Source organism: Triturus cristatus, chromosome 9, assembly GCF_964204655.1.
Source record: "Triturus cristatus chromosome 9, aTriCri1.1, whole genome shotgun sequence".
In the NCBI taxonomy this organism is placed as follows: domain Eukaryota; kingdom Metazoa; phylum Chordata; class Amphibia; order Caudata; family Salamandridae; genus Triturus; species Triturus cristatus.
Window position 1 is genome coordinate 393998146 of NC_140592.1, and position 27550 is coordinate 394025695.

General features: G+C 45.1%; 1 protein-coding gene across 1 annotated transcript in view; it reads left to right on the top strand.

Annotated features, from left to right (window-relative positions):
- KPTN (kaptin, actin binding protein) overlaps positions 1 to 26990 on the top strand; it is a 164976-nt gene extending 137986 nt beyond the window's left edge. The window contains exons 10-12 of the mRNA XM_085625253.1: positions 15168 to 15303; positions 15560 to 15754; positions 26147 to 26990. Of these exons, the coding sequence (XP_085481379.1) occupies positions 15168 to 15303; positions 15560 to 15754; positions 26147 to 26287 (472 nt within the window). The 3' untranslated portion in view covers positions 26288 to 26990. The remainder of the gene's footprint in view (positions 1 to 15167; positions 15304 to 15559; positions 15755 to 26146) is intronic.
- Positions 26991 to 27550: the final 560 nt, after the last annotated feature.

The window sequence follows — 27550 nt, forward strand, 5'->3', positions numbered from 1 at the left end:
CCAGAAAATGTGCCAGGGCCCGGGCTGGTCTGGGTGAATCAGATCATTGAGATAGGGAGCAAGCGATTAGCCAACAGTTTGGCCAGGATTTTGGCTTCCACCGTAATCAGAGATATGGGCCTGTACGATGTGCAATCTTCCGCCAGTTTACTGGGTTTGTGAATAATCACAATAGTGGCCACGCGAATGTCAGCCGGGAGAAACCTAGATTCATAGCTTTCATTATATAGGTTAAGCAAATGGGGCGCTAACTTCGTTGCCATGGGTTTGAGAAGTTCGATAGGAAGTCCATTAGGACCCATTGCTTTACTGGCACGAATATCCTGAATTGCCTTCTGGATCTCAGTTACAGATAAGTCCTCATCCAATGCCTCTCTACCCTGCTGGGAGACACGTACTACCTCCTATAGTGGCGAGGAGATCTGCTGCCATTGAAGCACATGAAGCTTGCGGAAATCCGTATATATTTTCATAATGGGTCGCAAAGGCGTCAGCTGTGCCATGCAGATCAGTGATCAGTTCGTTATTAGGCCCCTTTATTACTCGTACCTATCTCGCTACGTTCCAGCCATGCCAGTAGTTTACCTGTGCGCTCACCCTGCTCATAAATCCGATGACGAGTAGCCAGGGAACGTCTAGTGGCGTCCTCTAGGAGCAGTTGCCTATAGTCCTGTCTTTTAATATTGAGACAGTGCTGGGTGTCAGGATCAGGGCCCTGAGTAATGTCCCCCTCTAGGTGCAAAATATCAGTTTCCAGTTCAACCACCCTCCGATTACGCTCGGCTCTGTGGCCCACCATCAGAGATAGAGCCCTCCCCTTGATCACTGCAACCTATGCACCCCAGAGTGTCACTGTCGACTTTACTGATCCCAAATTTTCTTCAAAGTAATAATCTGTGTCTTGTCGCAGGTTTTCTCTAATGTGTGGGATCTTTAGTGCCCATGGCTGTATCATGATTGGGCCAGGCAGTCTAACGCGTTGAGCCCCATGGACCCTTAGGACAGGGGAGTGGTCCGAAATTCCCCCCGCCAAGCAGGCCGAATCAGTAAAATGATGTATGTCTTGGGCATGAGTGAACAAATAGTTAATCCGTGATTAAGGTGGGTTCTTGATGATTTTCAGCTCAGCCTGAGCCATCAGATGTGTCAATCCAGACTGCAACCTTGGGGGCAGCACATTGAGGCCTTTGGCTAAAGGAAGAAGGGTTAGAACAAGCTACAATTGCAGGTGTGCTGTAAGGACCGGAAGAGTCCAAGGCTAGTTCTTCCTCTACGGAGGGGATCTCCTCATTGAAGACGCCCACAGCAGCGGTCAAAAGGTTGTAATTGAGGTCTTATCTCGTAAGTCATTTGGGGGGGCTTGAAAGTCACATGGAGGTGGACTTATGTTTGATCATTGCAGATGACTGATCCTGAGTAGATGACGAGAGAACGGTGGCCTGGTCTGGACACGTTCGGGTGCGTCCCACGCTACAGCAAAGTGCCGTATATGCATTGGGCCCCTCCTCTGGGTACACAGCAGGATTCTGGGTTATAGAGCAGCAAGAATCCAGGTGCATCATGAGTTAAGCCCCGGATAGGGCGTGGCATGAGTTAAGCCCCGGATAGGGCGTGGCACACGCCAAGCCTACAGTGCAGGGACATGTTAACTTTTTAGGGGGCCCTGGGCCAAACCTATTTTGGGGGCCCCTGTTCAGAACAGGTTTGAATTTATGATTCAATTTCAACTCTTTGTCCAGGTCACTGACAGTGCACAGGCAACTGGCCTACATTCTAAATGTGTTAGCATCTAATATTCTGAGATAGTGATGTGTGTTTTCAATATTGTAACACAGCAGCAGCTCACTAATATTACTGCAAATAATCTCTGTGACACCCTCCCATTTCTCAAATGTTTGGTCCTATTGTGATCTAAAAGAAACCTTTTTTTATGGATGTTGCATGAAATAGACCCACAACATTTCTCTGCAAAATGTATGTAATAGACTCTCACGTATCACCCACATTTTGTTTTTTCTAGAGTCTTATATAGCGCGAACTTGACCGGAAGGTATCGGGTATCAGAACGGTTTACATGAGCACCAGTTGCGTTACACAAGGACACATTCATTTTTGTTAGGCACGGGGAGATTAAGTGATTTGCCTAGCAGCACAGGATGTTGATGTCATTGCCGAGACTCGACCCCCCGGTTCTCCAGATTTGACATCGACTGCCCCTAGCCTTTAGGCCACATCTTCTCCCCTAACCCATATTAAATATAAATGAAAGGAAAACGGTATTTAAAATTATTCAAGGTCATTGGGGCAAGACCCTCTTCCCTGGGCCAGAGCTCACTTTGCCCTGCCTTAAAACATCTCTGACACAGTGAGCACAACAGCGAGCAAGGCGTGCTTTGTGTATATGCACTATTTGTAGGGGCTTCTCTGGGCTTCACTTTCTGGAAAGATAAATAGTAGCGCTAGCACAAGGCTAGGACACTAGTGGGTGGTGGCGCTAGGTGTGATTACATGGCCCACCTGGGAGTCGTTCAATTAAACCAGGCGCGGAGAGAACTGGCAAGCCCCTAGGTGCAAGCGCCACCTGCTTCTAAGCAGACTGCTACCGCACACTGGTGGGCACGGCACTGTTAATGCCTAGTGTGCCCAATCTCTCCCCCCCCCCACACACACACACCCCCTTCCCCACCCCCACTTGACTGCTTGACTCCCTAGACTCTGCTTGCTCAAGAACAACCGCTCGGCCTTACCACCAACTTCTGTGCTTTTGGGCGACCTTCAAGTTACCAAAGGTTGTGACCCCTTTTTTAATGATGGACAAGCCATCATGCTTCCGACCTTCTTTGCTCCGCCTCATCCCTCGAAAGAGCAAGAGAGACTTCATTGTTTGGACACCAAAAGGCCACTCAATTTTTACATCAATCATACCAGAGAACATTGGATGATCAGATCTTAGTCAGATTTTCTGGGACAAAGAAGGGCAAAACAGCACAGAAATACCATCTTTCAACGGATAGTCCTCTGCATTAAAATCTGCTGCACATTGGCTTAGTGGTAGCCTCCAGAATGGTTCATCTGGGCACAGTTTCCAGCCTTGGAGTCATGTGAAGAACTTTAAAAGCAAATGCATCCCCCGTGGGGATCTGCCCCAGACATCTCTTTGTGACAGTCCCTGCAAGGTTTGAAGCCTATCATTTTAGGGGTGATATCCCTTGCACACTGGAAAATGTTTTGCAGAAAACAGTTTTCACGTAGTGAAGAAAAAGGAGTGGAGCACCGGATCTGTGTCTGAAGGTGTGCAAAGAAAGGAACTGACGCCATCGAGCATGTGTGGCGCATATATGCTCCGCTGCTCTTAATTTTTCAGAGCAGAATGGCATTGCCAATGGTGCCACCTACCGGTACGCATGAGCACTACTTTTGAGTTTTCCAGATCCAATCTGGTACTTGGGGAGAATTCACAATGTAAAGAATCTGCAGTTGAATAGAGTATCCACCAAAAACAGCCTTACCAAAGGTAAGTAACTGTTCATTTGAGTCACTGGTGACGTGCATGTTACTTGGTTGATGTCATATGCATAGAAATAGAAACATTATTTTTGCATGTATGACTTGACGAAGGCTGTAGAATAATGCACGTTATCAACCATGCCCAAACGACAGCAATGGAACATGCTTTAAAGTTTCATAAGAGGCCTTATTGATGCAGACATTGGATGCGTGCCTGGTTGGACCTGAAAGTCCGGGGCCTACTGGTTAAACTAATTAGTGGAACCTTGCGTTTTCTACTGCTCCTATAGACTACACAGCACCAGCGAAATCCATTGCAGTGCAGGCAGCAGTCACTTATGTATTACAATGATAATGTTGAAATATTGCATAATGGCGAACAAAATTGTTAATTTTTAAAATGTCCTTTGATACTTGTGAAATTCTACGGTAACACAATAGTGTTGTTCTTTAAAGATGTAAAAACGTTTTTTTAAAAAAATTCTCTCTGTTATCTATAAGTATACTGAAACAGTTTCAGACAGTATCAAGGTATTAATTTCTGGTGCAAGTAAATATTTTTTTTACCATCTGCAGTTTGTGTAGAATGCTGGGTTTGATATTTCCTTCTCTGGTCTGTTAACCAAATACTATTCTACTAGAGTCAATGTTTATATGATATTCATATGTTTGCACTCTTCTAAGAAAGTGAAAATTATACAAGTAGCACTTTCTGACTCCAACCACTAGATGGTGAAATATGCACAGTAGAAAAATTCGTTTATTGTACGGTTAATACTAATCTTAAAAAATCACATCTTCTATAATTTGAGAGTTGTTTTTTATTCCTGACAAATCTTTTACATGTGTTTAGCCTTGTACCTTGCACTTTAGGGAAACCGGCTTCCAACAGTCGCATGCTGCTATAGTTAATTGAAGGATGATGTTGTGTATTTTATCTTGACTGCGGTTTTTATATTGTGATGGTTTTTAATAACTTCAAACATTAAAACTCTTATCTATTTTAGCAAACAGACTTACAATTTAAAAGCATTCTACATGCAAAGTTAAAACATCCCCTAAGAACAAGCAGGTCTGAGCTCTGCATGAAGATTAAGCTGAGCCAATGTTGAAACAGGAAAACAGGATTTTGAGCATATTTGATCACTAAAAGATAGTGTGCAAGATAGCAAATAGTGGCATATACAATATCAGGCCCGTTTGAGGCACAAAAAGGTTTACTTTAAGCCATTATTAAAAACAAAAGCACAGGTTTCGCAGCATACTTGATTACTAAAAATCAGTGTATAAGATTGCACTAGCAGCATAGACAGTGCAAAGCCCATTAATGCACTTGGTGCTGCCATGTGCAATACAATTTTGAACAGTAGAATTTGTATCAAAATATTTTGCAAGCACAGACTAGCAGAATCAGGTTGATCCAGCGGTAATTTCACAGTAATTTCTCAATGCAAAACACCATTTGCCTCTAGTTTACAGCTTTAAAACGTGATGGACCTTTACCATCGTGTATCACCTTCAGGAGACTTTACATAAATATGAAAAGTCAAAAATACAATTAATATCTAAGCCGAGAAAGAGTTGTTAATATTTTAAAGGGTTTTATTTTCTAGTTAAAAGTTAAGGTTCTCTGATCCTTTATTCATTAGTCAAATATCAATCAGGTTACAGAATTGAAAATAGGAAAAATAGAATCAATACAGAACATAATACAGATTGAATACAAGGCATTCCATAAAGGAAGGGAATGAGGCATCAAATGTCAGTCAGAATTCTTTAACGAGTTCAGGAAAAATATAATTCAAGAGTGAGTTTTGCAAGGCTAGTCAATATTTAATAATTGGCAAAAATCTCCCATAAAGAGCTATAAATGCATAAGACAAATACATCTTTTCAAAACTAGTTAGTCAAAGCATAAACTTAGAGTTTTAGCATCTAAATCTAAACCTGTTCCATCAGCTGCTTTCTCTGCCCTGGCCTGTTCAATCTGTCTCTTTCCCTCTCCATTGTCTGACAGAGAGGCTGCTCCTTGAAAATGCCCCTCCTTCACAAGACCTCAGAGAAATGTGATCTGCCTTGCCAAAAATATGACGTGCAAGGACTCTAAAAAGAAAATATGGGCAAGACCCCCACCTCCCTCTGTCTCTCCTTGGACGCGATCTCCTCCCAGGCTGCACCCGCGACGTTCACGTACCTAATCTATATGATGTCTGTGTCAAATCTGCTTCTTCTCCTCTCCTCCCTCTAAGACTTCTAAGGCTGACACGCCCCCTATGGGGTCATTTTTTTATACTCTAATTCTTGGCTGACTATACTAATAATGTTGCAGTTTCAGTAGAAACTCGCACTGTGATGGTTAGCATAGATGACATGAGGGTCTTACAATCCTGTTCTCATTGCAAATCCAACCCATACCAGTTCTGGCAATAGGGGCTTAATGCTAAGAACAATATACATAACATGTATCAGTAAGAACATTTCTTGCAACAAAATGTATCACTCAATTTCCTGTCTCTCTTTCACATAGCACACAGGGATGACACTTCCTAACAAATACAGGTACAGTGGCACGACAGGAGTGTACAGTTCATTGTGGCCTTGACCCATGTGCCTTCACTTGAGGCACTTGGCAATTCATGCAGCTGGAAGAATCTTCTGCACATGCGTCTCTCATTCAGCACACTGCTAACAATTCTCAGCCATGCTGGATTCCTAGGTAGCCATTTTATATTGGGCACAAAAACAAAACAAACACAAGAGAATTTTAATTTATTAAATGAAACCCATTATGTTTACCTCCCCCATACTAGTACCCTATATTAATTATTACCTAGCAAAAGCTATTAGTTTAAAGCAGCTTTGCTATTATTTGTGCACATCATGCAAAAATGTGCAATGTACAACATAGCATAAAGATGTACCAGTGCAAATTTTGAAAGTGCAAACAGTTAATACATACTCATAGCAACATGCTCTAATGTTTTAGATAGCTTTTCATGCAAAATGCTTTTGCCCCACATGTAGTGTTGGTGCATGGTTGATTAATTAATACACATTATAAAAAGATGTGTTATGAACTGAATATGCATTGTCTAAATATGCAACAAAGCCAGGGTCTCTTAAGAAGGGAACAGGGAGTGTAGATCTTATCTTCAAAGCTAAAGAGGAAACTGAAATCACAAGTTTTCTACACTACAAAACACATGTTAATTCAGCACAATTATGTGCTACTTTAAAAGTCCCCCCCCCCAAAAAAAATTCTCTAAATTAAATGTACATTCTATAGTAAGGTTAAATCTAAACTCAACACATTAACATCCATGATTAATTAATTAAGCATGGTTTTTAAATGAAAGCATTTCAGACTGAAAGCATTGTGACCAGGCCTCATTTTATGTCTTTCACTTTGCATGCACCAAAAGTGCCACTTTTAAAAAGCATTTGACTAGGCCTCATTTCATGTGCCATGTGTTTTCATTTGCACCAAAATCTGCATGTCATTTTAAATGCAGTCTGTCTGAAACACAAAACAGAGCAATGCTTAATCTTGATGAAATCTAGCTCTATCAGGGTTGCAAGGGTGTTAGGAATTTTGAGGAAAAAAGAAAGGGTGCATAGGCAAGACAAAGAAGAATGGGTGCTTACACTCCAGTCCTGGACATCAGATTGTTAGCAGCACGGTTAGGATGAGCATCCAGAGTGACCGCAGCTATCCGCAGAAACTTAACAGTTTTAACATTTGAAAGGGAGTTTGCAGGGATCAGACTCCCTATTACTGCCTGTCGGCAGGTGAGAACTCCTAAGCGAATGAAGTCTGTGCGGAGAATTTCCCTGTGCTGCAGTATAAATGGGCAAGTGCATAGGATATGAATTAAGGTTTCTTTTCCCTAACAAAGATGGCATCTTATATCGTTGGGATCTGAGCGACGCCGTGCTTGAAAGTGAGCTCGCAAGTTCCACTCACCCAATCTTAGCACTACAAACCTGTCCTTGATCCACAGAGGATATGTGCAGGAAATGTAATTCAGCTTCTCACTGGAGGAATAGCAGTTGATTGCTGACCATGCATGGGAGTGCTTGCTCAGTGTCGCCATATCCTCCATTTTGGAGAGTTTTTTTGCTGTGGATGCCATTAGGTTTTTTAAAGACCTGGTGGGAGAGATGGCTGCCCCAGACCTAGCTGAGTGAACATTATTTGCGTTTGTCTTCAAGGTGGTCCCTGTAGGATGAGGTTGGACTGGTGACCTCCAGTTCGCGCCGGATTAACGCAAAGGCTGGAGTCTTGCAGTGCAGGCCTGAGCCTGTGGCAGAAGCCTAAAAAACAGCTGCCTCTGGCCCAGTGCTATTTTATAATTCTGATCTCAAGTCTTACTTCCACTAGGAATGCTCGCTTTGGAACATGGAGGACCCCTTTACAAATTCTGATGATGAGTTTGTCTGGCATGGTAGCCTCCCTGCCCAGGATAATCTCGCTCCCCTAAGTTAGTCCCAGGATGACCTTTGCTTTCATCACCTGGAGAAGGGAGTCAAGACTTGGCTCTAGCAGGTTGTGAGCGGCAGCTGAAAGAGCATACGTTAAGCTGAATCCTTTGCTGTTCAGATAGCTAAAATGAGAGTTAAATGATCCTTTTCTGCCTAAGTGGACGCCCAAATATTTGTATCCGCTACTATGTTGGAGCCAAGCGGCATTGAGCTGGTACCTACCATATCAGATTAGTTTAGAACGAATGTGGATGGTGAGGTTTTATTTTGATTCGTTTCTGGTGGTACAAGGATGTAAGATGGACAGTTGCTACTGAAGGCCAATCAGATGAGCACAAGGTCATCTGCGTACCTCAGGTGGGTCATGGGTCGGCCTCCTAGTTTGGGCGGGAGATAGTTTGGCTCGTCGATGGACTTCAACTTATCAGCAATGTATAAATTGTAGAGCAGGGGAGCGAGTATGCATCCTTGTTTCAGCCCAGATTTTGTGCGACTCTTCCTTGAGATCCAAGAGCCATCTCCAAGTTTGACCCTCACCCAGGGGTGAGTATACAGCTGCTCAATTAATTTCAGCTAGGCTGATGGCAGGCCCCAGGCCTGCAGTTTGCCCCATAAGAGGCCCCTTGGTGTGCTATCGAAAGCAGCTTTGAAGTCCACAGAGCAGGAGTAAAGCGCCCATTTGTTTCGGAGGGCTTTGTCACAATGAAATTTGAGGTAGTGCCACATTTTTTTCTCTGATGCCGCAATGATTTATCAGGATGGCCTGACATTCCTCTGTACATATAACAATGCTCGAGGGGCTCCTCGGGTGATGGGAAATCTTACACCAGTAACGGGCCACACACGTTGTGGGTCATGTGATGTTTGCAAATTAACAAAAAACACTAAAGAGGTTAATGTTGGGCTGCGCCATCCTTTGCAACAAAGAGTGCATACGAACTGTAATTCCTCTCACGTTATCTATATCATCAAGTGTCCTTGCAATTTAATCTATGTGGGAATGACATGTAGGAAGGTGAAAGTGAGGATAATGGAGCACAGGAGTAACATCCGATGTGCCAGGAGCAATACTCGCCTCACATCACACTATATGGAAAAAAGACATACAGTGGAGGATATATTATGGACGGTGCTGGATAAACCTGTTTTCGCACCATCTTCGAGGGAGCTATCACATGCCCTCTTTATATGAGAACAGAAATGGGTATACCGCATTAAAAGTCATATAACGGGGCTTAATGACAATATACCCTGGGGAGCCTTGGGAAACAAATAAATATTTTATTCCCTACTAAATATCTGTTACACCCCTCGGACCTGGTATAGAAGAAATTTAGGGGGGAGGGGGGGCGCGCATATTTATGGGTGTCATATATATGTGGATATAGATATTCCCTTTTCTCCCCAAGCAATGGCCCTGATTGTATCGATTACTTAATGACAATTATTTTGACTACATACTATTGGTATATTTCAGGTGAGGACTTTGTTACTAAGAAGCCCCGATTATATACACTGACGGAACATTGTGTGTTGCATTTGGCCAAGTCTATAGAAAATTTGACATTAAGATCTTTGCTGGCAGAGATTTAGATGGAAACGGGGTGACTGTGAGGGGCTCCTCATTGTTTCCAGTTGTTTTTACGAGTTAATGAGCCAGCACGCTTGAGTTATTGTTATCGTTCTAGTGTTTCATGCCAACGTAGCGCGTACTAAGTCACACGCGGGCACCACGTGATAGGAAGTGAGTAGATGTAAGGAGCGGAACAGAGATGCGCTTTGTTCCTACGCGGCACTGTGAGAGACTTATTATAGTGGCGGCGGACCACTCTTGACGAAGTAAGGTGCAGGGGGGTACCATTTTTTGGTTACTAGAGAGTACCACGCTTATTTAGTACATCCCACGATGATCAGATGAGAAACGCCACAAACATTTATCGGGGGTGCTCCACATGCGTAGGTCTGGGTTATTAATATTCTGATGACGACGAAGATTGAGGTATATTCAGTATGACCTTGATCTCTAATACAGCAGTGTAATATTTGGGCCGTACGCACGGGCAGAAGCCTGGCGGCCTTACAGGAGCATCAGCCAGGTTTGCCGCTGATTGCGCACGCTTGATTACGCCGTTCAGGGTGTCTAGTTTCCTATCAATGCCCGTGATGAGAGTCGCAAGTGAGCCATGATGATCACTTCTGCATCTAGTTTATCGGAATGGTAAGCCAGGGCGGCTGCCATGGACTGAATGGTGCTCAGCAAAGAGGACCAAGTGTCTGTCTTTTGCGTCGTTGAGATGGAAGAGTTCTGGCTGTTTAAAGGGCGGGTTCCCTTGAGCTCTGCGACCTACATGGGCAGAGGATGTGATGATGCTCTGATCAGATGCCTCGGGCGCCGTTTCAATTAAGAGGCTGGAAGTACATAGGGGAGCCCCAAATGAAGTTGGTAGGTTGGTAGTAATGAAAGGGTGTCTACATAGGGCCCCATTTGTGCCCCACTTAGCCTTCCTGGGCAACCATGGCATTTTGACTGCTGTTTGCCTCTCACTGGGCTCGATTTACCTTCTATCACTGTGAAGTTGAACTAAGTGTGGACTAAGCATTCGCATTAAGACTTCCATGTTGAGGGGAAGATCAGAATGGTCGGGTTCTCTTTGGATGTTGATCTAGATGATCTGAGTAAGAGAGGAGCTTGGTTGCTAATGGCTATGGCTGCTCTGACTGATGTTTTCCTCTCAACACTGGGCTGCCAAGTGGGGAGATCGGCGTCTGTGTCTGATCCCAAAACTGTGCTTGAGCTTGAGGTACTTCTAATGACGTATGAGATGGTGTGTCAGTTGCTGCGACAGTTGCTACCCCCCTTCCCCTTGTTGCGATTTCTGGAGGGTCAGCGTCGCCCACCGACTCCGCTTTTGTTGTCCTCAGGAAAAAGTCAGTAATCAGAATCCCGGGAGTTAGTGGGAGATCGCCCCCTGCTCTGTCTAGGTGTAGTGCTGAAGGTTAAAGAGCGGGGGCCCAAGGGTGGGTTAGAATAGGAATCGCTCTGAGTTTTCCCACGCTTGATGTCAGCGGAGTCCGTAGTGTAAGCCCTTGTCCCCCTGGGCCTCAAGCTTGTCTTGCCCACCATTTCGCCAAGAACTCGGAGCAAAGATACACTGTTGGTGGGGCGGCCGGTGAGGCGACTGATTGTCTAATGTCCAGAGAGTTCAGGAATATTCGAGCTAGGCTGACTGACACTTAAGAGTCAGGTTGACTGTTCAGGATCGTTTGTCGATCCAGGCTCCTGCAGACTCGTAGACTAATAGGACTGATAGGAAACCAGCACTTTCCTGTCTTACTTGTCTGACTGGCGACTAGCCGCTTGCTGTGTTGCTGCTTTGTCAATGGTCTGGGGCAGAAGGAGGGGAGAAGGCTGCTGTTATGGTTACGAATATGATGGTGATGAGGGCTAAGCACATAAGCTGGAGCTCACGTTGGGAAATTGCTGGTTTTCCTTGCTTTTCCTTTGCCTTTTTTCCCCAGCCACCTAAAGCATGCTCATGTTTGTGTGTGGGGTTGGGGGTGAGGTTGTGAGGAGGTAGGGGTAGGAGGTAAAGAGGAGGGAGAGCAGCGGATGAGTGAGCAGAGAGCAGGTCCAGGGTTGTGTGGGGGTGCACCCCCCGCTGCGCTTACGCTGCCCCCCTCTGCAGGAGGACACACACCGAGGGCCAACCTCAACTGGGGTCTATGGCTTATCCTCCACCAGCTGAACTGTGCCGCTGCCTCCTCATGTATACAGTATTCAGGCCGGTGGGCTGATGGCTGGAGCGGCTGCTGGAAGAGACCTGGCTGGCAGGCAGAAACGGCTACAGCAGCAATGCTCCCCGGCTTGCGATGAAGCAAGGCTGCCCGCCACTCCGTTCCCTGATCACGCCAGGGGAGAGGCAGCAGAAGTGAGGTGTCTCTCAGTACCTCAGTGTTTGGCCTACAGCGACAGGAGGCCCCCCACTGGGAGATGAGGAGTAGGGAGTGGTGAAGAAGGTGGACTCCAAGCAGGAGCTCACCCGGTTATCCTGCAAGCTGCACCCCGGCCTAGCTGGGCCGCATCCTCTAGGGCATAGGTCTTCAAACAGTGGGGCGCGCCCCCCTGGGGGGCGCACCATCCCCTCAGGAGGGGCGCATACTCCACCCCACCACTTCATCTTCCATTGTTGCCCCCAGGCACTAGTCGTGTGTCTCAGCCATAGTCAGAGTGGAGATGCAGGGGCGCTAGGAGGTGAAAAAAACAGCAAAGCCTCGTTAACACGTGAATGGTCTTTTAAAGACCTGTGAAGTACTTGGGTGCGGCTGGCAGCTCAAAAACTGACTGTGTGTGTAGCCTGGAAGCTGTCTCAGCCCAGCTGACACATACGATGACGGGGGGGGGGGTAGGGGGGGCCTGAGGGGGTCTTTGCAATTGCAACTTGTCAAGAGTATGCCTTTGCTCAGATTATCTCATCTCTGATCCACACTTTGGGGACCCTCCTGCACCCAGAGGGCGTGTCCGTACTGAAACACTTTGCAAGTCCAAACCGGTCAGACAGGAGGTCCTGTATGTTTTTTAAGGCATTTGACATGGCTGCCGCCCCCGATTCAGATACTGTCAGTTCTAACATGATGATAAAATCCATGCCCATAACATAGGGGACTGCTTATTTTTGTACCATCTGGGACATCAATATAAATAGCTGGCAACCCTAATCGCAAGACTGGAAGTTTGTTGTAGGATAAGCACGATATTTATTTCCGCCGGAATAATGCCATAAAAGCAATAGTTTAACTTGTATCTCAGACCCTATGCCAAGCCTCAAATAACATGCTGAGTAACTTCAACTCACTCCTCATTCTCGCCCTTCTCTTTCACACTCACCCTGCACTCACAGGGATCATAATGTACTCCCACTGATCACCATGCACTCACAATGACCACACTGCACTATTGCCACTCACCATGAACTCGCACCGTTCTCCCTCCACTTACTTGCAGTCACATCAGCACACCGCTCACTCTGCACTCTGTGATCACTCTGCACTCACAATGCTCTTGCGCTGTTCACCCTGTACCTCACCCTGCAGTCACACAAGCACACTACTCACCCTGTTCATGTGACACTTCACTCACCTGTCCCCCTCAGGTGTGCGATCAGTGTTAGAGCCAGCCCTGGCTGGAAGTCTTAGTCCCCCCCCCGCCCTGAAGTTCAGGTCTCGTTGCTTCCCACGTCGGAAGTACGTTTCACTGCAAGGAATTTACAATGGTTGTATCCTTCCTGCAGGTTCCATTCGCTGACCGGTAAGAGAGAAGAGCTTTTTGTAATATTTTTTAAAGCCTTGCTCCTTTATCCTTCATCCCACTACTAGTGGGAACGTTGAATGTTTCAAGGAGGAGTGGATTTGGCATTAATGCCATAGGTGCTGACTTTGGTTCTGGGCACCCCGGTTCCAGTCCTGGTATCGGCTCAACATCATGTGATCCTGGGTAAAATCACTTAATTTACCAGTGACTTACGAAAAATGAATTTGACCTTGATTAAAGTCGCTGGTGCTTGCATGACATGTTCCAGTCCCTAGAGCTGCGTCCACAAGCCTGATATAATAAATATTGTGAAGTATGCCTACTATCTGCCCTCACTTCTTTCGTAGACTAAATTAAAAAAAATTATTGTGTAGCTATTTCTGAAGCTTTGGAAGGCAATCTTCTTTATAAGCCAACTATGCCAACACATTGACTCTTGATGCTGCTAGAGAATAAAGAAGTATATATCCTCTTGAATCACTTATATCACATATGTATGATGTAAATGTCCCCTAGGCCTTCTTGGAAAACTGTGGCTGGCCTCCTACTGACATGGAACCACCTGGCCATACTCCACATAATCATGGATTTTTCAATCGTGTCCGAAAGCATGTTTTGTGGAACCCCTTTTTCTGATATCTTGTTTAGGGGTAAGGATGTGGCGCAACCGCCAGAGCTGATGACTGTAGAGCTGGGGAACCAGGTTCAATTCTTGGTGTCTGCTCAAAATCCTGTGATTCTGGGCAAACCACTTAATCTCCCCATGCTTACAAAAATTGAATGTGTGCTTGTGTAATGTAAAAGATGCTCCTGTAAGCACTCCAAAACCTTTGGGTCATGTCGCACTATATAAAACTGCAAAAAATATATTACTAAATTTTGTGAGCACTCCCGTTTCCAGGTACTGCTCAAAACTGGAAGCGGAGCACAACCAAAGGATGGCAGAAGCAAGGATCCATCCACACATTGACTGTCTTTGTGGGGAAAAATAGGCACACCCCACACCTGTGTTTAGGGAGTGTTTTTGCAAATCTATCTTAAATTTTGTGTTTTATGTGAAAAATAAAGCAATGTAATTTTTTGTGCTAATTGTTTTTTGGAGACTTTTCATTTGAACTTTTGAATAAGCACAAGCACTAAAAAAACTTCAGTTTACTAAACACTCCTAATTTATTTAATATTATTTGCCCTATACGACCTGGGCTCTGCAGGAGGTAAGGGCCATCAATGATGCAGAGTACCACCTTCTAGAACTTTTTTGTAAGGTGGTGGTGATGGTAGGGGGGCTCGACGTGTAAAAAGTTTTAAATGGGGGGGCTCAGCCGACAAAAGTTTGAAGACCTCTGCTCTAGGGCCTAGGCTCACTTCTCTGCAGCTGCTGACTACAGTCGCTGCGCTCAGGCGCTCACACACCCTCTTGGGCCAACACCATTCTGGTGGGGCTCCCCTCCTCCGCTCCACTCCACTCATTGTGACCAGATGGTAGAACCACTAGGAGGTTTGCTCAGAACCTGGCACAGGCTGCACGCACACATTACCGCTGACTCGGCCTCCAGTGCCCCAGATCCAGTTAGTAGCGTTACCGTATGTGAATCTAGAACAGTTAAAGCTGCAAAGCTATTGTTACAGGTAAGTAACTAGTTTCTTATTTCTGAGTAAGTGAGCAACGTCTGACCCACTGCATAATGGGCAAGACCCTGAAAGGAAATCCAGCTTTAAGAGTGCAGCAATAGTTAATTCCATCTTTAGAGGTCATCCTGTAACGTTTTGAGTCAACTAAAGTATGCAAAGCTTTTTCTTAGTGCAGTCAAGGGCGATAGGACAGCAACTCAGATGAGAGGAAGTTCATGCTATATATTTTTACTCACAGGAATGTTTTGAAGAGGGGGCTGCAGGACCAGCTAATTCTGCCAGAGAGTGACCAGTATGACAGCGTTTTGTGTGCTTTGGTGACAGACATTGATTTTGACGGAGTTGGAGAAGTCCTGCTGGGCACGTATGGGCAGGTATGGCAATGAATATGCTCTTTCTACCTTAAATCGTCCTATTAAAAGTGTTGGGCAGATAATTTGTATGGTAGCAACACTTGTAGTTGTCCTGCCCTCATCATGAAATCTCTGGGTAGCTTAAGTATGTTTTATGCTTTTGTGAGTTCTAAAATCTGTGTATAGTTTGGGATAGTTTTACTGGACATCCAATTATGTGCATAAGCTTGCAATGTGATCAGATCTTATGTTTGTTATTTTGTCTTTTATTTCTCAGGAACTTCTATGTTACAAATACTGGAGCTCAGGAGACTCTGGGTTGGACTCTTCCTTTCAGTCTAATGGGGAGTACCACCTACTCTGGAAGCGTAGTTTCCCAAGCCCTTTGCTTTCCATGGCATATGTCGACCTGACCAGTGATGGACTTTGTGAACTGGCTGTGGTATCTCTCAAAGGAATGCACATATTACAGGTAATTTTCCCAAAATCTCTTTGTGGGCCTGGTAGTTTAATTAATGTACTAGTAAACATTGATCCATGGTATGATGGAAAAAACTTACCTGTAACTATTTGTTCGAGGCATATGAGCTGCAGATTATACACTGTGCATAGATCGCCATCTGGTGTTGGGCCCGGATGTTTGCAGTTTGTTTTTCCTGTTGGAAAGTCTTTGAAAGTCACGAGGTCGGTGACTCCTCCTTTGGTTCGTATTGCGCATGGGCTTCGGCTCCATCCTCAGATTGTTTTTTTCCGCCATTGGGCTCGGATGTAATACTTCGCGCTCCGGTTCCGAACTTTTCCAGTTCAACGATCGACGCAAAAATCGCCGCTCATCGAGCTCCTTCAGATAATAAATCACCTTCTATTCGGCACTTCTTCGATTCCGGTCGTCGACGGCGGCCTTCGGGCCTATTCCGGCTCCGGTCTCGGCTGATGGAAAGAACTCCCTTCAAGAAGTGCCCTCGATGTGGGTCCAAGTTTCCCCACACCGATCTTCATGAGGTGTGCAACCTCTACCTCTCCCCTGAACACGAGGCCCGAGACTGTCCCGCCTGCAAGTCTTTTCGCTCTAAAAAGACTATTTGAGATCGACGGGCTAGACGCAACATGGCGCACTCCTCGACCTCCGCTCCAGTCGACATCTTCGGTGACGACGTCGAAGCTCCGGGACAGCAGAACATCGAACAATAGGACGACTACCTCCTCAGCGCATCCGAGGCCGACCACTCAGATGTGGAGGACATCACCCCGGCGCAGCGGGTCGTGAGTACAATACCCCCTCCCACACCCACGCCGATACCCAAAAAGGCTTCGGTCACACCTTCGCCTCCGGGCCTAGGCAAGACCAAGGATACTGCTTCTCACACCCCGCCTTCGGGCCCGGTAAAGAAGCCTATTAAGCCTTCCGGCAGCTCGGGCTCGAGCCAGCCGACCAGCGGTACCGAAAAACACCCTTCGGCACCGCAGAAAAAATCGGCCTCCACCTCCACACCGAACCCAGCACCAAAGCCTTCGGTGTCGAAACCTGCCCTTCCGGCGCCGACCAAACATCGCAAGGCCCTCGGCACCGACACTCCCGTGCCGAAGCCTTCTTCGGCACCGACCAAAAAATCAGAGGTCCCAAAGAAGCACGGCTTAGACAAGCCTAAAAAGCCGTCGGCCCCGAAAACTTCGGCGCCGACCGAACAACCAGTGTCGCAAGAACTTTTCACGCCAGATCCTCTGCAAAAGACACTCACCAAGGATCCAAAAACTGGACATTTGACATTGTCTTAAAAAAAGAGACACTTGGACAAACCAGCTCCACCTCCACCTCCAAAGAGGAAAGACACTGCTACCTCTCCTTTCAGAGTGCCTTCCCCACCTCCTCCACCTCCTCCACCCTCCCCACCCCTGCCTCATCGTTCCCCAACCTTGTCTCCTGTCCCAGACGATTTAGGAGACCCTTATTATGATCCAGCAGATGTGCCACAAGACCCCACCCCTACTGGATCTCCAGACCCATGGGACGACTATAACAATCCGGACATCCCAGATGTCCCACAGGATGACCTTTACCCATCTAGGCCATCCCCACCTGAAGATTCCTTAGGCTTTCACCACTTGTTACAAAGGGCGGCACATTACCACGGGGTGGAGTTACATACTGACCCAGTGGAGGAAGATTTTCTCCTAGACACCTTCGACGATGCACATAGGTCTACTGCCATTCTACCTATGTTGAAGGGAGTGATTAAACATGCACCTGAGGTTTTTAAAGACCCAGTCAGGGCCAGGGTCCTAAACCCCCGTATAGAGAATAAATACAAAGCCGCCCCCATAGACCCTTCATACATTAAAGGCCCTGCACCATTGGATTCCCTAGTGGTATCTACAGCTAGGAAGCGCTCAAATTCTCAGGCGTCAGGCGAAGCACCACCACCTGATAAAGAGTCCAAGCTCCTAGACGCGTCAGGGAAGCGCACTGCGTCACAAGCCGCCAATATATGGCGTATCACCAATACGCAAGCGCTGTTGGCCAGATACGACAGGGCGCATTATGATGAGCTAGAGACCATCATGCACAATCTCCCTGAAAAGTACAAGAATAGGGCTAATGAATTGATCCAAGAGGGAAAAACAATAACTAATACCTCTATACGCTGTGCCCTAGATGCAGCAGATACAGCCTCCAGGGCCATAAATACCAGTGTCCTTCTCCGTCGCCATGCCTGGCTCAGAATTTCAGGTTTTAAACCTGAGGTACAAGCCTCTATATTGAACCACCCATTCGACCAAGATCATCTATTTGGCCCCAAAGTTGATGAAGCCCTCGAAAAGATGAAAAAAGATACTGACACGGCGAAATCCATGGGAGCCCTGCAGTCACACACTCCCAGGCGCTCTTTTCGCCGCTCTTCCTTTCGGGGCACGGGCAGAGGCTACTCCTCGGATAGTGCATCCACGTCCTACAAATCCCCTCCTCAATCTACCTTCACAAAGGGTTATCAAAGAGGCGGATACAGAGGCAATAATAATAAGGGCAGAGGCAAGACAAATACCGCCTGCTCTGCCACACCTCCTACCCAATGACTTTCCCCCGCTCACCCCAGACCATTCCACTCTGGTCGGGGGCAGAATACAACATTTCCTTCAGGTCTGGGAGACAATCACCTCAGACAGATGGGTGACCCAAATTATTCATTCAGGGTATTGCCTACAATTAACATCTACCCCCCCCCAAACATTCCACCCAGGCAACGCCCTATGTCCCAAGAACATTCTACGTTACTCAAACAGGAGGTGATCTCCCTCCTGCAAAAACAAGCCATAGAGCAGGTCCCCATAAATCAACAAAATTTAGGGGTCTACTCCCTGTACTTTCTGATTCCAAAGAGAGACGAGACTCTACGACCTATCCTAGATCTCAGACCTCTAAATACTTACATACATTCAGACCATTTTCACATGGTAACCCTTCAACAGGTTCTTCCACTCCTCTCCCAGAACGATTTTCTCACCACTCTGGACTTGAAAGACGCATACTTTCACATCCCAGTACACCAGTCTCACAGAAAGTACCTCAGATTTGTGGTGGACGGGCAACACTACCAGTTCAAGGTGCTCCCGTTCGGGGTAACAACAGCACCAAGGTTATTCACCAAGTGCCTAGCAGTAGTGGCTGCACACCTCAGAAGACAGTACATTCACGTTTTCCCGTATCTGGACGACTGGCTAATAAAAGCCACATCCTACGAACAATGCGTGCAACACACCGCCGCTACAATCCAACTACTTCACCAGCTAGGTTTCACGGTGAACCACCAAAAATCCCACCTGGTACCATCACACACAAAACAATACCTCGGTGCCACCATAGACACCTCAAAAGCCATAGCTTATCCCAATCCGGCCAGGATTGCAAATATACAGGCTCTGCGTCAAAAATTCATATGTCAACATTCTCTCCCAGCAGGGGTGTTTATGCAACTGATAGGGATGATGGCCTCTTGCATCTTCATAGTGCCCCATGCAAGACTCCAGATGCGTCCACTCCAAGAGTGTTTAGCGCACCAGTGGAACCAGGCCCAGGGGCAACTGACAGATCTGGTGTTGGTAGACGGTCGCACCCATCGCTCTCTGCAGTGGTGGAACACCACAAACCTTTCCAAAGGTCGACCGTTCCTGGACCCGGTCCCACAAATAATCCTAACAGACGCATCGCTCTCCGGCTGGGGAGCTCATCTGTTACATCTCACAGTACAGGGCACATGGACGCCACAACAGAAGTTACTCCACATCAACCATCTGGAGTTACTGGCAATCTTCCTCGCCCTAACATCCTTCCAGACGCAGATTTCAGGCAAGGCAGTCCTCTTTCGCACAGACAACATGACTGCCATGTACTACATTCAAAAACAGGGGGGCACACACTCTCCACAGCTCTCTCAATTAGCACAGAGCATATAAAGATGGGCAATTCCACAAAAAATCTTTCTCCTGCCCCAACACGTCCCAGGAGTCCAAAACAAAGTGGCGGATCTGCTCAGCAGACAAACGCAGCAGATCCACGAGTGGGAACTTCACCCACAGGTTCTTCACCCGTTCTTTCAGATGTGGGGGCACCCACAGATAGACCTCTTCGCCACCCACGAAAACAAAAAATGCCCAAGCTTCGCCGCCAGATACCCGCACCCATTGTCCAAAGGCAAAGCGATATGGATAAACTGGTCAAACAAATTTGCATACGCTTTTCCACCTCTCCCACTAATTCCATTAGTGGTGCGAAAGCTACAACAGCATTCCCTAACACTGATCCTAGTAGCTCCAACATGGGCCAGACAACCGTGGTACACCACACTGCTGGAACTCTCAGTAGTACCACACCAAAAGCTACACCTCTCACCATGCCTCCTAACCCAGAACCATGGAGAGATCAGACACCCGGACCCAGCTCAGCTCAACCTTGCGATCTGGCTCCTGAGGTCCTAGAATTCGGATACCTTAACCTTCCCCCTGATTGCATGAATATTATCAGGGAAGCTAGACACCCTACTACTAGGGCATGCTATGCTGCAAAGTGGAAAAGATTTGTTATTTACTGCCACAACAACACAATCAATCCTTTAAATGTGTCCATACAGCACATCATATGTTATTTGCTCCATCTACAAAGGTGTAACCTAGCATATACTTCCATTCGGTTACACCTCGCAGCAATTGCTGCTTATTTACAGAACAGGCAGCACCTATCACTTTTCAGGGTGCCTGCCATCAAGGCCTTTATGGAAGGTCTCAAAAGAGTAATTCCACCCAGAGTACCACCCTCACCTGTCTGGAACTTGAATATAGTTCTCACAAGGTTAATGGGACCCCATTTCGAACCATTACATAAATGTGAGCTACAATTTCTCACATGGAAAACAGCTTTTCTAGTGGCCATCACTTCCCTCCGAAGGGTTAGTGAAATACAAGCACTCACTATACAGGAACCTTTTCTCCAAATGCATCAGAACAAGGTTGTACTCCGCACCAACCCAAAATTTTCTACCCAAAGTCATTTCGCCATTCCATCTAAACCAGTCGGTAGAATTACCAGTCTTTTTCTCACAACCTCAAACCGTTGCGGAAAGGGCTTTACACACACTGGATGTTAAAAGGGCTTTACTTTACTACATCCAAAGAACACAACCTTTCAGAAAAACCAAACAGCTATTTGTCTCTTTCTCTCCACCACATAAAGGCAACCCTATTTCTAAATCGGGGATAGCTAGGTGGATTGTAAAATGCATACAGATTTGCTACCACAAAGCAAAACGAACACTATTTGTTCCCCCTAAAGCACACTCTACAAGGAAGATAGGGGCTTCTATGGCTTTTCTAGGAAACATACCACTAGATGACATCTGCAAAGCAGTGACATGGTCAACACCGCACACTTTCACAAAACATTACTGTGTAGATGTGCAAACCAAGCAACAAGCTAGTGTGGGCCAGGCTGTACTAAAAACACTGTTCCAAACAACTGCAACGGATGCCGGTGGTCGCCGCTAGGGTTGGGTACTGCTATATAATCTATACACAGTGTATAATCTGCAGCTCATATGCCTCGAACGGAATATGCTACTTACCAGTATGCATCTGTTCTTGGCATGTAAAGCTGCAGATCTGTACACGCCCTCCCGCCTCCCCGGCTACCTATGTCCGTTCCAGTTTATCTTATTTAGATACAACACACATGGGTTTCTTTACTGTTACTACTACGCTCCATCTTTCCCTGCTGGCGAAAAACAATCTGAGGATGGAGCCGAAGCCCATGCGCAATACGAACCAAAGGAGGAGTCACCGACCTCGTGACTTCCAAAGACTTTCCAACAGGAAAAACAAACTGCAAACATCCGGGCCCAACACCAGATGGCGATCTATGCACAGTGTATAGATCTGCAGCTCTACATGCCAAGAACAGATGTATACTGGTAAGTAGCATATTCCTTTTTTTTTTTTACAGAGTTTTATATAGCGCGAACTTGATCCGAATCGGGTATCAGAGCGCTTTACATAGCACCTGTTGCATTACATGAGGACACATTCATTTCTCTTAGGCACGGGGAGATTAAGTGATTTGCCCAGAATCACAGGATGTTCAGCGTCATTGCCTAGACTCGAACCCAGTTCCCCAGATTCGAGGTCGACCGCCCTAGCCGTTAGGCCAACTCCTCTCCCCAACTATGGTTAGACATGCCTCTTAGTGTACCTACTTTACCACTCTTAAGGTTCCCATCTATCGTGGTTGAACGGTCTGGTAAAAGGTCAATAAATGTTGTAGTAGTGTCTGGTATGTACCAGAGCAGTAACACAATGAAATGATTACCTTACCACTATTTCTGATTTTGCACTACCATTGGTAGGTTCCATAAAGGTAATGCATTGTCTCTGGTGTACACAATCTGATTCTCTATCAGTCTTAAATGAATTACTTTTATCTACTTATGTTGTGCGGTCTGGGAGCACTTTATGTTCCAGGGTGCAAAACATTCATGAATATTAGGGCTGGACAAGCCTTTTATTCGATCAGACATTTCCCCAGTGTGCTGAATCCTTCTGAGGCTGGTTTTGAAAGCCCAGGGCTGTGCTTGGTTCCTCTGTCACTTCCCCCTGCTTCTGGAGTTTAATTGCAGCAGGCAAGGGTAGTTTTCAAGAGAGCAAAGGGATTAAGGAGGATGGAAGAGAGAAAGCAATCGGGTAGGTAGGAGAGAGCGAATAAATACATGGAAAGAGAGTTTGGACGAGGTATCCATGCTATTTATCATCAGACAAGTAGACCCATAGACACACTGCTTTAGCTGCTAAATCCGGCATCAAATCAAGCAATGCAGTCCATAATTTTATACACAACGATTCCTTTAATTGCTTCACCATTTTGTTTATTGTCACAACATGGCATATGGTCCATTTACAGATAATGGCTTACTTTCGTTTCACCATCAAAACCATTTACAAAATGTCCCTGAATGTGTACATTATTTTATGTCCCAATTGCATTTCGGATAGATCTCCTTCGTCTGTGGGCTGTTAACCTCCAGTTTAGTTCCAAAATACAATTGCGGTAACTGAAAATCAGAAACAGTGAATGACCAGAAAAGGAAAAAACAGTATTCATGCAATAATTTATAACGTATTTATAAAAAGCCCCCTGCCATTATGTATCGCCTCATGCAAATATTGATGCTCAGCAAGAAAGCATGTGAATCAGATTAGAACTAAACATTTAAACTACATTTGTTGAAATAAGCAATTTATATTCTCAAGATTGACATATTTCAGATGTGTTTCAGTATATTATTCCGAATGCTGAGCACAGCGAAAGAGACCACTTGATTTAGGGTCTTGGACGTCTTGGGCAGACAAGAGAAGATTTGAAAGAGCAGAATGTGGTTTGATTAGGTGGCAACATGTCTTGGTTCTTGGTACATTGAATCCACCTGAGAAAACTAGCTTTTTGTGTTTGAGGCAGCTGTGAAAACTTTAAATATTACACATGCAATGTTGTAAGTGATTCAGGCTTTAACAGACAACCACTGCAAAGGAGTAGGTATAGCAGAGATGTGGTCAGACCTTTGTGTGTCCATGATCCGTCAAGTCACAGAGGTAAAGTGGTTTTAGTGGTGGTTACACGTGTTTTGTGAAGACTCATGAGTAGCACAATTGCAACATATAGTTAGGAAAGAATGAGGCCTTAGATCATGACATGAACCTCTTCTGGGGGCATCAGTGGTTTCATTTTCATAGAGGGTGGAATTATTTGGAAGCATAGTTTGTCAGTTTGGCTTTATTTTGAAGAAGTGCGAGAAGCATGACCCTAAAGGATCTGACTGAGAAAACCCAGGAAAGGGAAATGCCTACATGGAGAAATGTAGTTTACCAGTATTGAAGAGAGAGAGAATATACATCTGAGTAGAGAATGAGAAATTCTCTTTTTGTAGCATAAGTTTGGGAGGACAAATTACTACCCAATGGCAATGGTAGATTAAGAAGATTTTTTTAGCAGATTCATATTCTTTATAAATGAGATTTTGAGGTAGAGTTGTGGGTTCATCTGCTCATCTGCATATTGATAAATGGCAATGCCTTGCTTAGCTATAGTGTTTCCAAATGGCTCCATACAAAATTGAAGTTTGAAAGTGTAGGAGCCTGGATTTGTCAATACAGTGTCCGGGGTTGGAACGCTCTCTGGAGGATTCAATCTTAGCAGTTTTGTTGTCCCTGTGTGTAAAGATTGGAACCTATTGAGCGCGTTTACTTCTATGCTTATGTGAGTGTCAAAGATGTGCAGCACATATGATCAGCTGTGTCATAAGCTGCAGGGAGGCGAAGCAATGCTTATAAACTTGTATTACAATCAACCAGGAGTTAAGTGGGAGAATGTCAAGTGTTCCTGCATTGTAAAGGTTAATGACAGAGCCCACATTTGTGAATGAGGGCCCCTCTTCGGTAAGGTCCTGAAGAGCAAACTGAGGCGTTTGGTTGCAGATTTCATTTGGTGTACGCCCAAATAATTAGATGCCTTTTTATCGTAATGTGTGAGCCATTTTGAATGGAATTGTAATGTGTGAATAGTTATACTGTTGGAACTAAATAAAGTGTGTTGTGAGTCAGATAAATCAGGTCTGGAGTGTGGCTCAAAGTTTGATTGGGGCATAGATTCAAGAGGGCAGCTTGTTCATTTGGAAAAGGCTGCATTACTTCAAAGGTGTGAGATAATGTTTACTCACTCAGAGTAGACTTCTTTTAAATGCTCAATCGCTTTGATTATATCAGATTGTCTGAATAGTCAGTCAACAAACTTTATTCGGTTGTATGACCATAAAAGTGTCCTGTACAATTTCACAATATGCTACAAGTTGGCAAGATTAATATGATGCATAAAATACATAGCGAAACCGTAACAATACAGTATACAATTAATTCCATACATGAATGGTTAAAAGAATAAAGTAATACAATCATGCCCTCCGGGTCAGACCCACGAGTAAAAGCTTAATTGGTTGTTCGAATACAACATTCCCTATCTAGAGAAAATATATAAGCCATATTTAGCCGAATAGAGTAGTTATGCCAGTTTAGTCTCTTCTTTCCATGTTCTAGGGTGGATATTTATATTAAAAAATGCACACTAAAAAGAAGACATAACAGTATTAGTTCTTACTTGTACACAAAATTCCCAGTAACCTGTGTTTGAGGAATTAGGCCTTGCACAGGACTTTTCACCTCTTTCAAAATAGCTATGCAGTAGGTTATATGGCCATATAGCAGGTATTCTGGAGTAAGTGAGTAAAGTTTAGCAATGGTAAGAAGGTTGCTGTTGTTTAAATTATATGACATACCAGACACAAGAGTGTAGTGATACTGCCTTTCCTGTGGCCAGTTTGGAGAGGACCATGTTTGAGTTCGATTGCATGGGCTTGATGACGACTTAAAGAAGAAAAGGAATGAAGAGGCGAAACATTTAGTGGATACCTGCCAAGTTCACCTAAGCACACCCCTTGTTTGTTGTAGATGGCCTGATAGTGCTCTCCTAAAAGTGCAGATTTCTGCACTTAAGAGATGGACTGATGTTATATGCGGGTTCTGTTTTCCTCTAATAGGCTCTGGCCCTTGTTGCTACGTGCTTGTTGAGGTAGTACGTAGTTGTTGTGCTGTCTCTTTGCCCCATTGTTATACTCTCCTCCGAGTGAACACACTTGTATTTCTTTCAGATAGTTTAAGACTTTCATTGGACATGTGTGTGTGCCTTGTTGATGTTTCCATGCTGGTGAGAACGCTCATCTCTATGCTCTGTCATAGTGAGTGAGCCAGTTCTGGATGTAAAGCTGATTGGTGCTCCTTCTTCCTGCTCTGCTCAGAGCTGTGTTTCTCTCTGTTGTCTCCACTCAGCATACTCAAAGGAAAAAGCTTTCTGGCGTGTGTCCCACATAACTCTTTTCCTCAGTTCCCTAAACTCACTCAAGCACTGGCACGGATTCCTCTCTTGGCTGCTCTTTCTCCCTTTAGTCACTGTTGATTCTCTTGAGCTCTGATCCCCTTTGAGAGTTCTTTATCCAAACCAAAGTGTGGAAAAATATGCGTCTGATAGGCAATTTTCTTGTTTTTTAAAGTTTGTTGTTATAGTTATGTGCTGTCCCATTTCCTCCACCCTGTACTGTGCTATACTTGTAAATTCTGTATGTTTGCATGGAAGTGCCGCTAACTGAGCTTCTTGCAGTGCTTGGTGAGAGTTCAGCAGCCTGACTACAAGTGATGATGTTGGGCAATTGAAGCCCTTCTTACTGTTTTTAGAACTGTGTTTGTGTTTTTAAAGGCACTCTGGTGGTTTTGTCATTCACAGCATGGCTTGACACAGACGGCACAATATGTTCTGCAGAGACTCCGTCAGAAGGTTGCCCAGTTGCAGAAGAACAGCCTGGCGGGTGAGCCAGCTCTCACTTCAGAGGAGACAGAGGAGAAAGAAGTCCGTTCTGAAGGCTGACAAGAACCTAAAACCCATGACCGATAAACACATTGAACTGTTTGTCACAATTCTCTTCTAAACTCCTTTCGAAAGGAAATCTGTGTTAGATCTCTTCCCCTGCCTACCAAACGTTGAGTGTTTTAAAACAAGCACATTTCTTAGCATTCTAACACTGGATAATGATGAGACAAAGCATCAGACTGCAGGACTTATGGGGGATTAAGTCTGGCTTTGGAGACAGGTTTCTGCAAAATATGAATATGCAAACAGACCATATCTACCAGTTAAGTGTACCAGTTTAGTAACCATATCTAAGCCAGAAAAGTGTTTCCTAAAAGGAAAGTGATCCACAAAGTATATTGGAAGGAACCTGCCTCTCGAGGTCTTCAGTCAGTACAAATGAAAATTACTGTTTCTCTTGTGCCTGTCTCCAATCCACAAATCCATCGTCACACAAGTTTATGAGAAGTTTTGGGAGGGGCGATATCCCTTCTTTGTAGGAGATTTCTGTATCTCCACTGACATAAAAAGTGGCACTGTTCAAAACTGGTGAACCCAGGAATGCACAACTGGACAAACAGAGAGAGACATTCATAACCCAAATGTGTGGGAGGTGTTCAGCACATTGGGTGGATATTTTACTCAGGGCATGGATATTAATGGAGATGAATGGAGTGTTGCTTTATGCCCAGGTGACAATTAAAATCTGTTGGGTCATTTCCATCGTCCTTCATTATATTCCTTATGGTATGTAAGAAGTTTGTATCAAAGTTTGGCTTCGTATCTTGAAGCACATACTGTTTCACTGGCAGTGTCATATCTTGAATGAAAAGGAAAACACAACCACCACAAGTAAATCTCCAGAAGGCAATCTTTAGTAAATATTTCACCTGTTTTTGAAACTCCTACATTTTCCTCAAAACGATCATGCTGCTTCAGCAATATGTTTACATTTAAGGCTGCCATGTCTTAGGCTTTTTACCTGCACTCTTGACCTTTATCCATCGCTTTATCTACAGAAATGTATCTAAATACCTTAAAGGTAAATTGATGGTCATACCAGCCTACGAGAGAACCTTGTTCTAGAAACCACAATGTGTCTGTAGTCCCTCCCCAAACTCCCAGTGGATTGTGCGGGAGGGTCCTAGTCTGGTCTAAAGGCAGTACACTGGAATTCAAATGTTAAGTATGGAAAATGTTGAAGTTTTCGGAAAAGTGATCAAGAACGTATTTTTTTAAAACTAGATTGTCTTGGTTTTCCTTTGTGGGTGTCATCGTTTT